The 18,880-nt window shown below is 40.9% G+C and overlaps 1 protein-coding gene across 1 annotated transcript in view; it reads left to right on the forward strand.

The window, feature by feature from the left end:
• Positions 1–4,295: 4,295 nt before the first annotated feature.
• Positions 4,296–18,880, forward strand: part of MED12L (mediator complex subunit 12L) — a 366,394-nt gene continuing 351,809 nt past the window's right edge. Inside the window, exons 1-2 of the mRNA XM_061637068.1 lie at positions 4,296–4,360; positions 4,572–4,793. Of these exons, the coding sequence (XP_061493052.1) occupies positions 4,695–4,793 (99 nt within the window). The 5' untranslated portion in view covers positions 4,296–4,360; positions 4,572–4,694. The remainder of the gene's footprint in view (positions 4,361–4,571; positions 4,794–18,880) is intronic.

The following is an 18,880-nucleotide window of genomic DNA, read 5'->3' on the forward strand; positions in this document are numbered from 1 at the left end:
ATGTCATGGGTGAGACCCCAAGGTCTATGCTCAAAACCCATTAGAGGAAAAGTGCACATTAGGGTGCCTAACTTATGAGCCACTAAGAAAGAGGAAATGCATCACCAAAACGGTGTGGGAGGAAAGAGGATACTGATCCGCATAAAACGTGCAAGTGCTAATTCATATATATAGCTGCAAATGTAGAAATAATTATAATTTAAATAGAAATACATCTCAAAATGGGTGGGGGAGACTGTAACCAGGTGACAGGGGTGCTTGATCAGTCTGCTGTCTGTGTGCTAACTGCTGATGGACAACTCCAAGCCTCCTGCTGTGCTTCCTATGCTGCTTAATCTGTAAACTGAACTTGGACCAGACAGCTCTGAACATAGAGAACACCTTCAAATAAAGGACTGGGCATTGTAAAGTAGGACACATAGCCACCCTAGATGGTCCAGAAAATATAATTCTGAGCTAGCTGTGAGCTGAAGCAATCATACAACGATTTTGGCATGCCGCCAGCTGCAATTTATACACAATTGGACCTGTCATGTAAATTGGCTCCAAGTAAACCAGAAGAAAAGGGGAAATGACAATATGAATACCTGGGCTTGGAGAAAGGGTGCAACAGGATTTAAGGAAGGGGAAGAATAATTCCCTTCTTCTATATACATAGATACAGACATGTGGCAGAAACTGTCCCTGAGTCTTTTTTTCCACTTCACTTGGATAATCCAACTGGCATGCTTTTTTAATGTGATCTTTCCTGCTAAAACTGATAGCATATGGTACTTACTATGTACTTTCTTTAAGGTTCTTTCTTCAATAATGTTAAAGTTTGTTTATTTACTACTCACAGTACTGAGAAATTAAGGTCATAGTTCACAGAAAGATGTTGGGGGAAGTTCTTGTCATAGCCTATGTACACTTCCCTGGATGTAAGTCCCATTGATATCAGTGGGCCATACTGCTAAGTACTGCGTGCATAGGATCAGGCTACATGGACTACTTAAAATCGGATATTGTTTTTATACATGTGAAAAAGAACTGGTATTTAGTTGTATATGTTATGAGTCAAAATTGTGCACATGTCTGTTTTGCTATGTATACAATACATACATTGGTGCAAACTGTGATTGCCCATATGAATGAAATACTACATTCTTCTGCAAAGTTAAGATAGCTGCTGTAGAAAAAAGATTATTAGAGACCATTCTGTATTTATTAACTCTGCCTTTACCTTTCTGTGTCTGTTATCTGTCTAGGATTATCTATGGAGGAAACAATTTCTATGTAGTTCTCTACAATAATCAGCATGCAATCCTATGAACTTCATTGGGAATACCTAACCAAATGTTGTCTGCATGTCAGTATTTTGGGGAACAAGGACTGATCAGTTATGCTACTAAAGCAAATAATAACACAACACACTACCCAGAGAGCAGCAGATGATGGGGGCAGTGGCAAACAGGCCCCATGTCAGTACTGGATCTGGAGTGGGCAGGGCAGGCCTCACCCAGTCAGGGATAGCTGTACAGGTGTAGACCTGGTTACAGATGCTCATTTTATTATTTTATTTTAAAAATATATTATCCTTTTCTACAATAAAATTGAACTCATTCCAAGGTAAATGTGTTTAGTATCATGGCAGCATAAGCAAACTCCATTTAATTTTGGTAGTCACAATAATGCCATGATTTAAGTGAATTTAAAAGGAGAAGCTGCATATGTTCAGGGGATTTCTTTGTTTTGCTTGTTTCAGGCCTGGCAAGCTATTATATCTCTCTAATATGTAGAAGCAGTTATAAAGCATGATGGGTGCATGGGAGAACAGGAATGTTAATTGTGTGCTTCCCAACTGAAATTTATTTATTTTATTTATTATTTTATTTATACTCCGCCCTTTCTTCCAGCAGGAGCCCAGGGCGGCAAACAGAAACACTAAAAACACTTTAAAACATCATAAAAAGACCTTAAAATACATTAAAACAACAAAACAAAACAAAACATTATACACACAACCATCTAAAAAGGGCAGTCTATCAACCTATCCACTGGACAAGAGGCTACTGTAAGGGCAAAATATGGAGAAACCAATTGGTTCCCAATCGGAACGACTCTATTTGTTTAATCTATGTGTAGAACATATCATACTGAAAGCAAGATTGGACCAAGATGAAGGAGGTATGAAAATTGGAGGGAGATGGGAGAAATATCAATAACTTAAGATATGTAGACAATACCACACTACTAGCAGAAACCAGTAATGATTTGAAATGAATGCTGATGAAAGTTAAGGAGGAAAGCACAAAAGCAGGACTACAGCTGAACTTCAAGAAGACTAAAGTTATGACAACAGAAGACTTATGTAACTTTAAAGTTGACAATGAGGACATTGAACTGGTCAAGGATTATCAAGACCTCGGCACAGTCATTAACCAAAATGGAGACAATAGTCAAGAAATCAGAAGAAGGCTAGGACTGGGGAGGGCAGCTATGAGAGAATTAGAAAAGGTCCTCAAATGTGAAGATGTATCACTGAACACTAAAGTCAGGATCATTCAGACCATGGTATTCCCAATCTCTATGATGTGAAAGTTGGACAGTGAAAAAAGTGGATAAGAGAAAAATCAACTAATTTGAAATGTGGTGTTGAAGGAGAGGAGAGCTTTGTGGATACCACGGACCATGAAAAAGACAAATAATTGGGTGTTAGAACAAATTAAACCAGAACTATCATTAGAAGCTAAAATGATGAAACTGAGGTTATCATACTTTGGACACATAATGAGAAGACATTATTTATTAGAAAAGACAATAATGCTGGGAAAAACAGAAGGGAGTAGAAAAAGAGGGCCAAACAAGAGATGGATTGATTCCATAAAGGAAGCCACAGACCTAAACTTACAAGATCTGAACAGGGTGGTTTATAACAGATGCTATTGGAGGCCGCTGATTCATAGGGTCGCCATAAGTTGTAATTGACTTGAAAGCATATAACAACAACATTAAATCCAGAGTCAAAAATTACCTAGGTGTACCACTGGTTGGCCCTGTTATGTTCTTTGCATATTGTCCTTAGGTTTTGGGTTAGACTTTATGGTCTGCAATCCTCTGGTGGAACTGGGTTATTTTAGGCTGTGGACTTAATGGCCTTGCCAAAGGCAGAAGGGGATTCTTTAGAATGTACTATGTATTACTGCACATACAATAGAGCCCCACTCATATGGTGGGTTATGTTCTGGACCTCTGCTGTAAAGCGAAAACCACTGTAAAGTGGAACTCATTGAATAGAATGGTGCACGATGCCCGAAAACTGCCGTAAAAGTGGAACAAGCGCCGTATGAGTGGGGCTTTAGTCTAATTGTGTCCACTGTACTAGCGAATTGCTGTAAAGCGAATCACTGTAAAGCAGGGCCCTATTGTATTTGAAAATGCGGTAGGCCAATCCTGCTCATTTTGCTGAGCAGGGCCATTTTCTGCCCTAAAATCTTGCTGTGATGGCACCACTGCCTGTGAACACTCCCTTGGGACAAATCCCCATTTAACTCATTAGTATTGTATTCCTATACATTTCTGCTAAAATGCAATAATAAGTTCAATGGGACTTACTCCCAGGCTCTGCACAGGACTGCAGCCCACAGTCTATGTAGACTTCAAATATGGATGCATAGGATTGGACTGCAGGAACACATTCCCCCAAGATCAAGTAACATTTACCTCTTTAAATATCTTTCAGCCAGCATTTTCTGTCCCCAGAAGTAGTTGAAAAGGTATTCCCCCCCCCCAATCTTCCAACATGGAAAGAGAAGTGATTTCAATCTGTGTTGTGACTCGCACACAGCTAGGTGTTCACAGTTACACTGGATTAACATGGACTTCAAGGAAGTGAATGGTGTAGTCTTGTTTTGAAACCGCCCACACAGAGCAATTCCCACTGTATGGGCACTTAATTAAGGTCAGTAATTGCTGTTGTTTAGCTGAACGCACATAACAACAAAAAGTTATCCTCTAAAGGCATTACTATTACATTCAAGATCAGATGGATTTTCCTGCTCTTCCAATGCACATTTAATGGATGAACTTATTCTAGGCCACGTTAGCAGTGATGGGTATGGAACTGGGTGAGCCAGTTAAGACTTCAGATTGATTTAGATCATATGCCTCTGATGTTGTGTATGTGGCAAACCATTTCCCCCCTACCTAGTGTTTTCCTTCTTAGTGATGACTAAAAATCTCCCATAAACTACCCCACTGGGGAGGAGGGTGAAAGCCTGCCTGGTGCCAATTGGAACTACATCCTGATAGAAGGGGGGGAAATCCTTTTAGTGACATTTGTCCTAGCTTGGCTGAGGGCATCGAACCTCGCAGTAGTGAGGTAAGGAATAACATTATGCTCTCTCGGGGGCGTGTGTGTTCTTTTGTCCCTGGGCACCAAATCGATTTTATTCCCATTGCCTAGTTCCTCCTCTCCCTCGCATAGTTGCCGGGCACTTCAGTGAAGGGGGTGGCATTAGCCTCTATAGGTGGGTTGGGTTGCATTCGTGCAGCATCCCAGCCGCCTCTCTGTCTCTCCCTCTCCCCTGTAGGAAAAGAGCCAGACCCAGAGGGGGAGTCTGTCTGCCAGCCAAGTGCTGCTTCCTGGTGCTCAGAGGCTGCTCCATCGCCAACTCTCTCCCTCTCATTCATTTCGCCGGCTAACATGAGAGATCATGGCCGCCTTCGGGCTCCTCAGCTATGAGCAGAGACCTCTCAAACGATCCCGCTTGGGGCCGCCCGACGTCTACCCGCAAGACCCCAAGCAGAAGGAGGTAAAAGCCCGCGCTCTCGCCTGTCCCTGGCGCGCATCTTACTAGGGGGAGAAGTTTGACCGGCGGCCACTTCAGAAGGGGGGGGGAGGGGAGAAAGGCAGGCTAGGTGGGCTGAGGGAAAGAGGACGAGGCGCCTACCAGCACCAGAGCGGAGCTGCATTCTAGGCTGTGTCGGATTCTGAGGTATTCTGTAGTAGCACTTGGCTATCCGGCGGGCGGGTAGCCTGGGTGTATATGTGTGTGTATATATATATATATATGTGTGTGTGTGTGTGCGTGTGTGTCTTTCTGTCTGGGTCTGACGCACTCCAGGCTTCTGAAGGCTGGTGGCTCCCCGCCCCCCTCTCACATATTCCCTGCTTCTCTCCTCAGTGCACCTCCCTAAACTTTTGAAAAATGTCGGCTTGCAAAGGGAAAACCTCCCCCTGACGTTTTATACACCTGTGCAAGAGCTACTGGTAGCCAGTAAAGGCAGAGCCGTGGGCTTGCTCTGTTAGACGTGTGTGAATAAGGACACCCCTCCTACAACATGTGGAAATGCATTTCTGTTCACGCTCCTGCTCCTCCTTTCTCCTGATCGGGGGGGGGGGGGGTCATGCATTTTGACAAGGAAATGAGGTGCGGGGATGGAAGGCCATGCCGAACTAGTCAATGCGTTTTACACTGAAAGAAAGGCTTCTGTGTATGCATGCTGGCACACAGGTATTGCCTATGGACTAGTTACTTGAAAACTACTCAGGAGTTAACGGAGCAACTGCTTCTTCTCCTTAAAACCGAACACAGCCAAAATCGTTGACTTTAAGGCACCTGCTTTTACCATTTTATTGTAACAGCTAGTGACCCTGAACAGTAACCATGACACTGAATAATGACTATGATGTTATCTAGTTATGCTTGTCTGCAATTAATGAGTAATTACCTAAGGAGGAGAAGGCTTATTATGATGGTTACCTACAATTTGTCAAGGGATCTGCTTGTTTCCTTCACTCACCTGCTACCCCACTGTAACTAACTTCTTTCCTCTAAAGATTAAAGGGCCACGTTACTTGTAAATTATTTCTTACTGGCTAATTTTCAGGTGTTGTGGCCTTTGTGTGGCAACAGGGTGATGTAATTCCACGTAGTGTCTGTAATGTTTGCAAGCCACTTGCCATGTTGGTTGACCCAATCCCATAGAGAGCCTCCACTCAAGGGAGCAAGGTATGTAAGAAAGATATTATGTTTCTATGGTATCGCTCTGTACAATTGGACCAGCCCACATGGTAAGTAGCTTGCAGATGATACTGTCCCCCCGTGAACCCGCTATATTGATATAAAATTATTATGGTTATGTTGTCTCTGTATGAGGTGGAGCTTTACAGTGAACGTGGCTGATAGATCCCCACCCCAAAGGAAAACAGAGGCGGGGATACGCACATGTGGTTATTCCAGTTATCCTGCTGTACCCCAAAGTACAGGAATTAGGTGGTTGTTCTGAAGCCTTCATGGAAAATTGTGCGGTACCCAGCTGAGCGGTATACTGGAGCTGCAACGTGAGAATTGGATCTTAGACCTATCTATTTTGACTGTGATCTTGTTCACATTGTGTTGTAGTTCTTATAGATAACATGTATTGTACACTGGATGCAGAAGCTTACTGAGTATTAAAAGGGAGGAATTGTTTCTTGTCTAACTGAAACTTTATATCAAGTTAAAAGTTTCAAATTCCTTTATACCTATTACAGTAAATGTTATGAACTCAGGAATGTTGCCTCTTGCTGAAAATTCACATTTTAGGTTGTCTGGGAAATGTAAGAACACTTTGATATTTGTGTTTCTTGAGATATACTGCTAATGTGTATTGGGCTAGTGAACTAAATTTCATTTTCATTTCTGGCGTTTAACAAAATCAGCTTGGGGAGTGTCTTGAACTGTGAAGAAGTTTTATTTCTTTTTGTACTTCAGATTTCCCAAAACATATTGCATATAGTTGACTGACGATGTGTATTTGTGTACTCAAATGTTTCTATTAAAAGTAACCATATGGAATGCTAAAAAAGTTGAGCATATTCTTTAGATGTTAATAAAAATATTAACTGCCTCACTTTATTTGGGAAGAACACTGGCTATTAATAACATTGCTTAGCTTACAGAATAGATAATAATTTTATATTTGAACCATAATATAATATAAGCACATGGTTCTGTTGTTTGCTACCATTTTTATTACCTTATGACCAAACTTGACAGCTGACATAAGAGTACATAGAAGGTGTCACCAATATGGTGCCCTCCAGATATTGTTGGACTTCCAGCTCCATCAACCTCAGCCAGCATGGCCAGTAGCCAGGGGTAATGGAAGTTGTAGTCCAGTAACATCTGAAAGGCACTGCCCTGGCTATCCCCGGTATACAGGATGGGGCTTAATGGCTTTAAGAACATAACTGGCATCTCATTCTAGCACTGAATCCCAGTCCTGTCATGTGTGCTGTTCTTTGGTGCCATTTTTACTGTGTCACCCCATCCCTTGCCTTGATTATCAAAAACTGGGTGATGCCTGCGACAGTCTTCTCTGTAATCATTTTGATTTCATCTTCACAGACATATCAAAGCCAGTTTGGGTTTCATATTTTCTTGATTCTTGCTTGATGCCTTTTCTAGGGGTTGAAGACATGTGGCTCACCCACAGTCCACAACGTGTGCCAGATTCAATATATGCAACAGTTCAAATTTTGTAATTGGCACATTGAAAACAGTTTGTTTCTTATCTTGTGGAAGCTTGCTGTAAGGAAAAATATTTTATGACTCCTCCTAATTTACTGAACAGGTATTTTAATTTCTTTCATTGGCTTCAGTGACTTCTCTGGGCATTTCTGTATGCTTTAGCCTGCTTTTTAATCAATATATTTTCAAAATGGGTAGATAAAAGCAGCAATAGTAATAATCACATTGTTTAAACAATGGAAGGGACATAAAAAAATCTAGGAAGACACTACTAATGAAAGCTTGCCTGAAGAGGAATGTCTTAAACCATTATGTGAAAGGGGCAAGCTCCTGGATCTGCTGCATTGTACTTGGAAGGTGATTCTGGACTTAGAGGCCACCACTGAAAAAGATTGCCCACCATCAGTGTAAGAGTTGGTAGTGTTCAATTTGTCCTGCTAGATTGCTATGCTTATTTATCATGCAGGTCATTGTCTCTATATCCCTTATTGAGCTGAAAGGAACATTGCATGAGGGTATGTAGTATGGTGGTGGTCTGCATAGTAACTAATTCTAAATGTCATGGCTTACTTATAAGAGGGCGGTTGTTTTTCATCATATCCTAGTTATGAGTGCGACATGTGCAGTGGCCCTTAGGCCAGGCACTTTTCAAATGAATTATCATTGGCACAAAGAGGGCACTTACCCTGTAGGTGTTAATTAGCACAAGTGTTTACAGGATACATCTGGATGAATATGGCATTTGAAGGAATGTGAAATCTAAATAAAACACATGCAAAGAGAAAACAACATAGCCCTGTGAAGGTGACCTAACACTTTCCCCCATATAAATAATAGGTTTGGGGGAAGACAGAATAGCGCCCTGTTGTCAGGAGGGATGCTAACATTAATATACAAAACAAGCATATATCCATTCTTCCATGATCATTTTGACCAAACTGAAATAAATAACGATGCATTCCTGATGCATATTCTTCTCTAGGATGGGATATAATTAGCAGCTTTAATTTTCAAAGATGCATTTATGTTTGCAGAACAGCAACAAGAATGAAAATAGTAAACTTCCTAAAGAACAAGGGCTCAGATGGTTAATGTTTAAAATGTGTTTCATGGATATTCAATTCCTTATATACACTGAGTTGCTTATTTTTAAGAATAGTACATATTTAACACAATCTAATCAGTATTGTGATTGTGACTATTTAAATGTTCCAGTATTCATAGAAATTGAACTGGCTCAAGTGTGCAGAATTGTGTATCAAATTGAACTTCTGTTACTGGTAACCAGTAAATCTAATGACAGCCTGGTTGGTACACCATTTTGTTAAAATATTATTGTTGCTGTGAGTAATACTAGTTAAAATAACATTCTAGTAACTGAAACCTCTTCTCAGTGTAAAAGTGTATTAAATTTGTGGGCAGTAACTGTTGTTGGAGTGGAGGTGGTAGTATGTTTGAAACTAATTTAAAGAAACATGGGATTTAGCTGAGAGAGCTGCTGTTGCATAGCATGAGCTCCTTCTCTGCAGGAGACATGCTCACTGCAGATCTACCCCTTTTGGGTGTTCAAAATTGTTTTGCTCTGTATTTCTCAACTGATACAATAAATCACTATCAAGTCAAGAGTCACAATTGTAAAGGATGACCTTATTAGAAAACTGGCTGTAATCCTTAGTACTCTTATTAATGAATTAGTCCTGTTGAATTCAGTAGCACTTCTGAGTAAACATACATTGGATTGGACTGCATGTGTGGAATGCTGATTTCAAGCCTGTTCTAGTTATCTGTTCATATTTTTGTGCAAAAATAAATATATTGTTTATAAAGAGAAACCCTGTAGGAGGAAGGAACTCATCCCAACACCTCTATCTATATATACTGACATGATTGAGATGATACCATGCCAGTGCTCTTCCATGCAATAGTGCTTTGAGGATGTGTTACTGCCCAAAAGCTTTGCTATACAATGTCACTCAAGACATCACTGAAGCAATCAGGGCTGTGGAGTCGGTACACCAAACCTTTGACTCCGACTCCCACTCCTCTATTTTTCTACTGTCCGACTCTGACTCCACCCAAAATTGCTTCCAACTCCACAGCCCTGGAAAGGGCTGTAAATGTCTTTTTAAATCGGAAGCTCTCATAGGAGCATTTTTATTGTTGCCTGAATATGCGCTGATCTTGGCATCACAGCATTTGTCTTCATCTGGGTCCTGTGTCATACACTGACACACAAAATGTTTTTCATCTTGAGTTATGGTGAAATGCTCAACTACAGCTGACTTCATGGGAAGCTTCTTTGACATTTTGAATTTATATTTTAAAAAAGTTTGTAAATCAAAATTTATTTTGAAGCCGGAGTGGGAGTCAGTACATTTCTACCGACTCTGACTCCACCCAAAATTGCTTCCGACTCCACGACTCCGACTCCACAGCCCTGGAAGCAATACAGAATGGAGTGAAAACCATCCCCCCCCTTGTAAATTGTGATCTGGGAAAAGACAGCAGTGTAAACAGCTTAAATAACCTGGGTTTAAAATTCCACATAATTAAAAATAAACCAGAATTGCAAATTGCAAATTGACCATACAAATGGAAAAGCCCTATAAAATGCTGTGACCCTTACTTGACTGCTTAGTAAAGCTTCCATGGCTACATTAGGAATAAAAGATTAGAGCCCCTTTCCGGTTTTTAGCTGCTCTTCCAAAGTTATTTTAAAAGGTCTATCTTTGAGGGTGTGTCCATTTTATAGCACATCCTTGATTATGGGTCCATATGCAGACACAATGTTGCTGATTGCATCAGTAATTGGGAGTGAGCCATTAGGTTGTGTACTCCATTTGTCTGCCATCTCCATTCTGGAGCATGAATTTCTCCCCATGAGAATTACCTGCAGTTGACATACAACAGTTAAGGCTAACCAGGGTTATTGTTAGCTCAGCATCTGGAACTAACTTCAAAATGCTGGTTCAATTCTGACATAATACTCGCAGTCTCTAAATCAGGGTTTGGAGATAAGGAACATGTAATCTGCTGAGTTCCCCTCCCCCTCTAATTTTCTGCTCCATTCCATGATTTGGTGTAACTGTCATTTACTATTATACTTACACCAGGGAGGTGAGCTGTAGATAGAAGAAGCCAAGATTGACTTGAAACTATGGTTTGAAATGGTTTTACAACCATGGTTTTCAATGCAATCTTAGTTATTTCCAGTCATAGTTAGCTCCCTTGATTAAGGTGTAATCTTAAATTATGGTCAAATAATGGGAGACTGTTTTGATGCTGGGCTAAACAGGAATTCTGGCTAGTCCTAAAAGCAGCTAACATGACCACTGATGCAATTGTTAGATGAGGGATTTTTCAACCTTGCAGCCTATTCCCGGTTGCTTAACAATGGTTGCACAGTTGGTAGTGTTTTATTTTTATGATGGCACATGCTTTTTTATATGTAGTGGGTGTGTAGAAGCATCTCAGAGTATTAACCCAGTTAATAAGGTGAGTACTCAAAATAATGGGAATACAGAACATCCAGATGCTAAAGCAGTAAAGTGACATGGTTGGGACTATGTTACCACATGAAAGACAATGTATTCTTAGTAAGCCCCTGAAAAATGCAGTCTGATATTGAATTCTGTTTTTTCAGTCTTTCTGTATCCTAAAATCATTTTAGTTCAAGACTAGTGGCCTGAGGTTGCACACACCATAATTTAAAGCACATTGCACCCCCACCCAAGAATCACAGAGTGTCAGTTTCCAGAACCCTTAAACTACAGTTCCCAGGATTCCTTGGGGGGGATGTGCTTTAAATGTATGATATGTATGCAGCCTGAATTGCTCTGAGGTATCGTTCAATTTCAGATATCAGACTTAAAGGAAATAAGCTGGCTTGGCTGATGTAAACTGGCAATAAGGGTTGTTGGTGGTAATGACAGAATATAACAGCTTTGTACTGGAAAACAAGCTGATGTTGTTGGGTCTAGTTGTCGCGTTGGAATATGCTACAATGAATTCCTAATACAGTTTGTTGCATGACTTGAATCCTTAGCATGTCTCCTAAGATAGTGGTTCCAAAACTTGTTTTCCCTGTGGGCCATTTGACAACTGCTGAGGGTCTTGGTGGACCACTTTTCTGCCTGTTGTAGCAATTGTAATGTGCTGTGCTAGATGCTAGATGGTTTTTAATTATGTATTTATTATTTCTTTTATTTCTTATATATTCCATAGAATCCAAATTGTAATACAATAAAACACAATATAAGAAATAAATAAAATTAAAGAATCACAATATGAATATTTAATATGATAGAAATACTGTTTCCTGTCTTCAGCTACAGATCCACAGACAAGCTGCGGATTACCTGGATGAAGCTCATGGACCACTGGTGGTCCACTGAACATAGTTTGGGAACCCCTGTTCCTAAACAGCCTGCTTTTGCTATATAAGCTATATTGAGAAAATAAGCTTTTCCCACAATTGGTTTTAGAGCATTTAAAAATACACTTGGGATATTAGCTTGGAGCTATAGATGACTGCAATAGTGTTATTTCATCTTCCCTGCTAGATATGGTATTGTTGTACTATATCATTTTCTGAGTACCAGGTGGGCTTGTCACTCTCTCTTCACCTCTCTACAGATCCAAGAATACCTGTTATAACTTCTTTGATGGATCACATTGTCTCCAACTGCCTCCCAGAGGACACAATGTCATGATCACTGATGTCGGCTAAATTGTTCTGCCATTCAGAGGCAGATTTCCCAGAGGCTGGGAATAAAATATAACATCCCCTGCAAATAGGCTGCAAGAAAGATCCTAAAAATATACACCAATTCATATTTTGCATGTTTAGAATCATAGAATCCTCGACTAGTAGAGTTGGAAGGGTCCTATAAGTCCATCAAGTCCAACTCCCTGTTAAATGCAGGAATTCAGCTTAAAGCATACCTGACAAGTGGCTGTCCAGCTGCCCCTTGAATGCCTCCAGTGTTGGAGATCCCACCCCACCCCTAGGCAACTGGTTCCATTGTTGTACCACTCTAACAGTTAGGAAGTTTTTCCTGATGTACAGCCTAAATCTAGCTCTCTCTAACTTGAACTCATCATTCCATATCCTGCACTCTGGGATGATCGAGAAGAGATCCCGGCCCTCCGCTGTGTGACAACCTTTCAGGTACTTGAAGAGTGCAATCATATCTCCCCTCAGTCTTCTCTTCTACAGGCTAAACATGCCCAGTTCTTTCAGTCTTTCCTCATAGGGCTTCATTTCCAGTTCCCTGAACATCCTTGTCTCATCCTCAAGCGCCTGAAAGTGGTTCCATAGTTCCACCAGTGAAGGGTGTCTTCTAGCACTTCTGCTCCTGTCACCCTTTTCCATGGAGTTTCCTCCACTTTGTTGTTCCTCTCCACAACTGTCTCCTCCTCTGCTTCAACATGCTGTTGTTCTTCCACCTCTTGTACTTCTGTTTGCTGTTGGACCAGCTGACCCAGCTCCCTCTATTCTGTCCAAGAACTCTTCATTTTCTCTTACACTCTTCAGTGTGGCCACCCGCCATTCCAGGCTCCGCAATTTTTCTTCCAAAAGCGCCACCAGTTTGCACTTGTTACATGTGTATGCCATGTTGTTCCCAGGAAAAAACAAAAACATTGCACATACCTTGCAGGTTACCACCACTGGAGTGTCCATCCCGTCCATTGTCGCTACTGCCTTTTGTTTTTTTTTTCTACTTCTGTTGGAATGATCTATGCTTTGTTCTCCTTCAGGGTAAACAGGAGAGTCTCACTGGTATGTGGTGTGCTATACAAGAAAAAAAATTGTTAGGAACTCCCCCTGCCAAACTGCCATACTCCTGTTAGCTCTCCATGTTCACTCGCTCTCTGACTGCTGGCTCATTTGTATACCCTCTGGACCAGCTGACACAGCTCCCCCTGCTTTGCTGAGTTAAGAGTCAGAAAACAGAATGAAACTCCCAGCACACACAGGTGATCCTAGTTGCATTCAGCAAGTATCAGCTCACGCCCCTTCAGCCAGCAGCTATAAGGCCACACCCCTTCCAACCAAGCTACTATAGAGCCCTTCAGAGTTCATGGTCAGAGCACACAGCTTCAGAACCCTGTTTGTCTTTGTCTCTTCCTCCCTACACCTCCTTTGCCAAACTTCGGTTAGCTCTGCCTGTTCACTTGCTTTCTGAGAGCTGGTTCGCATGTATATCTTCTGGACCAGCTGACACAGCTCCCTCTGTTCTGACACAGAATGAACCTGCCAGCACACAAACTGCTGTTGGTTGCACTCAGCAGTAATCAGCCGAGTCCCTTCAGTCAACACCTATCAGACCATTTATTTTAAAATCTTTCTGTGAAAAGTGGTGAGAGTTGTGAGAGATCCCTATCATCCTTGCAGAATTATAGTTGTCAGAGTGATTTAACAGTCAGTCCTTCTCTTACACAGATGTGAAAGGAGAGCGCGGAGTTTTACGTTGTACACAATAGGAACATGGAATGTGAGAAGCATGAAGCAGGGAAAGTTAGAAATTGTCAAGCAAGAAATGGAACGCATCAACATTACAATACTTGATGTGAGTGAATTAAAATGGATGGGAATGGGACATTTTCAATCAGGCAACTGCAAAATATTTTATGTTGGAAATGAGAAATTAAGAAGAAATGGGGTTGCTTTAATAGTGAGAAGTGATGTAGCAAAAGCTATTAGGAGCTATAATGCAAGGTCTGAGCAAGTGATATCAATGAGATTTAACAGGAAACCTGTCAACATAACCATCATCCAAATCTATGCTCCAATGGCAAACACAGAAGGAGAGGAAATGGAGAGATTTTATGCAGAAGTACAGGAAGAAATTAACCACACACCAAAACAGGATTTTATGATAATCATGGGGGACTGGAACACAAAAGTAGGGAACAGAAAAGAACTAGAAATTGTGGGGAAATGGGGCTTAGGAGATACAAATGAAGCAGGAGAAAGTCTTATTGAATTCTGTGAAGCCAATAATTTGGTTCTTGCAAACACATTTTTTGAGCAACCGAAAAGACGACTGTACAGGTAGACATCACCAAATTGTCAATATAGGAATCAAATTTGGTAGCAGAAGATGGAGAAGTTCTGTATTTTCTGTGAAAACAAGATTAGGAGTAGACTGTGGTACAGATCATGAACTGGTCATATCGAAAGAGTAAAGCTAACGAAGAACAACAAAGCAATCATAATGCCAAAATATAATTTAAATAACATCCCAGAAGAATATAGAGATCAAATAAGGAACAGATTTGAGGCTTTAAACTTAGTTGACAGAGAACCAGAAGAACTATGGAGTGAAGTCAGAGACGTTATCAGGGAAGAATGCAAAAAGATAATACCTCTAATTAAAAAGAGAGAAAGACTTCAATGGATGACTGACCAAATTCTTAAAATGGTTAAAGACAGAAGGAAAGCAAAAGGGGATAGAAACACAGTTAGAACCCTAAATACAACAATACAACAACTAGTATGTAGGGACAAAGAGAACTATTACAATTGTGATTGTATAGAAATAGAAGAGTATAATAAAAAAGGTAGGACAAGAGCCTTATTCTGAAAGGGATGTTGGATAATCAACAAGAACACACTGACTGACCGAGATAAAATAAAAGGAAGATGAAAGCAATACATTGAAGAATTATATAAAAGAGATACAAGGATTACAGATTCATTCACAGAGGAACCATATGATGAAGAACGAGACATTTTAGAATGTGAGGTGGATGCTACTCTTAAAATACGTGGAAGAAACAAATCACCAGGAACAGATGGCATACCAATAGAGTTGCTACAAGTTACTGAGACTGAATCTGTTCAAATTTTCACAAAAATTTGTCAACAAATATGGAAAAGAAAACAATGGCCCACAGATTGGAAGCTTTCAATATACATCTCAATTCCAAAGAAAGGGGATCCCAGGGAATGCAGTAATTATCGAACTATCGCCTTAATATCTCAGGGAAGTAAGGTAATGCTCAAGATTCTATGACAAAGACTCTTACCATATATGGAGCGAGAAATGCCAGATGTCCAAGATGGATTTAGAAAGGGAAGAGGCACCAGAGATCACATTGCAAACATACGTTGGATAATGGAATGGACCAAGGAATTTCAGAAGAAAATCACCCTGTGCTTTATAGATTACAGCAAAGCCTTTGATTATGTAGATGTTGTGAGCCAAGCAGGGAGGGGGTGGATAGATGAGGGCGAAACAGAGGATGAGGGCTTGGACTGGGAACCTGGGGAGGGGGCAAACAGTGGGATGGACTTGCAGGGCATCCTTGGCCAGCTCTGTCCCCTCAGCACCTGACCCCACTGTGGAAACGCCACCTGGCTTGTCTGACACTCTCCAACTGGACACGCCACTGCCGCTACCAGAGATTCAACCTTGCACGTCAGACATATCCCAGCTGAGCACTGCCCAGCTTCCCCTGTCCGAACTGACAGCTAGCAGCCCCCTTGTGTCGGAGGGGGAAGCTGAGATCAAACCACCTTCACCCCGTGCTTGAAGGTGTTTAAGGCAGGAAGTTCAACAGATTGAGCTGAGGAGGAGCCTTTGTTTGCGCATGAGATCCAAGCCTACTTAAGGGGCTTGGGGGGGGGGAAATCAGTTGCTGAGTCAATGTCTTAGAGTCGTGAGGTCATGCTTAGTCCGAGTTAGAGCAGCGCAAAGTTCCTAGAAAGAGTAGTTAGGTTAATGAGTTGAACTGCTTTTGATGTATCTATTACTTTATTAAGAGGAAAAAAAGACACAGCCGAGTCTGAGCCTGGCTTCCTTGACTTCGGTTAGGACAGTAGATCACGAAAAACTATGGAATGTTTTAAAAGAAATGGGGGTGCCGCAGCATCTGATTGTCCTGATGTGCAACCTATACTCTGGACAAGAGGCTATTATAAGGACAGAATGTGGAAAAACCAATTGATTCCCCATCGGAAAGCATGTGAGACAGGGGTGTATTTTATCACTCTATTTGTTTAATCTATACACTGAACATATCATACGGAAAGCAGGATTGGACCAAGATGAAGGAGGTGTGAACATTGGAGGGGGAAATGTCAATAATTTAAGATATGCGGACAATACCATACTACTAGCAGAAACTAGAAATGATCTGAAACAAATGCTGATGAAAGTTAAAGAGGAAAGCATAAAAGCAGGACTATAGCTGAATGTCAAGAATGCTAAAGTAATGACAACAGAAGATTTATGTAACTTCAAAGCTGATAATGAGGACATTGAACTTGTCAAGGATTATCAGTACCTTGGCACAGTCATTAACCAAAATGGAGACAATAGTTAAGAAATCAGAAGAAGGTTATTTATTTATTTGTTTGTTTGATTTTTAAACCGCCCATAGCGAATAGCTCTCTGGGCGGTGTACAAAAGGATTAAAATACAAATATCATAATAAAAACAGCCGAACAATAATAAACACAAACAGAAACCACAGAAATATAAAAGTAAACACACTAAAATGCCTGGGAGCATAGCCAGGTCTTAACCTGGCGCCGAAAAGATAGCAGCATAGGCGCCAGGCGTATTTCTTCGGGGAGGCTATTCCACAATTCAGGGGCCACTACAGAAAAGGCCCTGGATCGTGTAACTGTCCTCCGGGCTTCCTGATGTGTTGGTACCCGGGTTAGGACTGGGGAGATAGCTATGAGAAAACCAGAAAAGGTCCTATAAATGCAAAGATGTATCACTGAACACCAAAGTCAGGATCATTCAGACAATGGTATTCCCAATCTCTATGTACAGATGTGAAAGTTGGCCAGTGAAAAAAGTGGATAAGAGAAAAATCAACTAAATTGAAATGTGATGTTGGAGGAGAGCTTTGCAGATACCATGGACCGCGAAAAAGACAAATAATTGGGTGTTAACAATTTAAACCAGAACTGTCACTAGAAACTAAACTGATGAAACTGAGGTTATCATACTTTGGACACATAATGAGAAGGCATGATTCACTAGAAAAGACAATAATGCTGGGAAAAACAGAAGGGTGTAGAAAGAGAGGAAGACCAAACAAGAGATGGATTGATTCCATAAAGGAAGCCACAGACCTGAACTTACAACATCTGAACAGAGTGGTTTACAACAGTTGCTATTGGAGGTCACAGATTCATAGGGTCGCCATAAGTTGTAATCGACTTGAAGGCACATAACACACATGCACCCAGAGAGAGAGAGAGTTAAAGAGGCTCATTCATTTTGATGAAACTTTTATGTCCAAGAGATTTACCTTCCTTCAGACCATTATTTGCAACAGGTACCCAGAAAATAAGGCGAGCACAACTGCTTGGCCTTATGAAGATCATAATTTGATTAAGAACTGGGTTGTGTCTGTGTCATAATTTGGCATCTGGTAATATTTTTCTTAGTACTGTAATGTTCGGCATTTTAATTTATCTTATTGCAAATAAATAAACTGAAACAGTACAAAGTGGCTTTTGTATTGACATAGCATAACTCAATTGTGTAGTCTAAAAAGCTGACTTTTGTGAGCTGATCAAGGAGTCACTGAAGTCCTGTTACATCTGTAGGGAAAGCCAAGTACCTATTTTAAACTACTGCATATAATTTTAAATCTGTGTCTATGTGCTGCAGGCCCAGGGGCTGATTGATATTTGACCCCTCAGGACTCTCCCCAGGTGACACCCCTCATCAGGCTCTGACTTTTGCATGGCTGCAATGTAGCCTCCTGTATAGGTTATGCAAGGTAAGAGTTGCATCTATTGCTCCATCCACTTTTGCCTCTGGAGTCTGGCCCCACCTACCACTGGCATGCACACAAGTCCCCATCCCTGACACAGGGAAAAGAGTTGAAAATGTTCTTCTGTTTCACTTCCATAATCTTGATTCCGTGGACCAAGCAATGTAATAGAAGTATTTTTCAAGGAGTTGTTAATACGAACAGTGAAAATCGAAAAGGAGCAGGTTTTCAATCTAAAGATAGATCAGACAAATTCTTTGTGTATTATGTGTCTCAATAACATCATTAATTGTGTGTGAGTCTGCCCAACAACTTGGTTCATTTTCTGAGGCTGTGCTCCAGCAACCCCATCCATCAGATGTACAGGGGGTAGGTACCTGAAACAGGGTTTCTTCAGCTGTGGGCACCAAGATGTGCAGCAGACTCAGAAGGGAGGTCTGCCTGGCCCTTCTGCAGCTCACTTGTAGGAAGGTACAATTTTCCAACTCCAAGGAGGTTTTGTAGATTATTATCCTTGGATTGCTTTTATGTGGCTATTGCCTTTTAACTCTTTTCTTCTTTAAGACATTGTTTGATTTTTATCATTGTGTAGTACTGTGTTGTTTTTATGGTAAGCTGCCTTGAATATTTGTTAGAAA

The sequence above is a fragment of the Rhineura floridana genome, chromosome 7 (assembly GCF_030035675.1).
Source record: "Rhineura floridana isolate rRhiFlo1 chromosome 7, rRhiFlo1.hap2, whole genome shotgun sequence".
NCBI classification, from domain to species: Eukaryota; Metazoa; Chordata; class Lepidosauria; order Squamata; family Rhineuridae; genus Rhineura; species Rhineura floridana.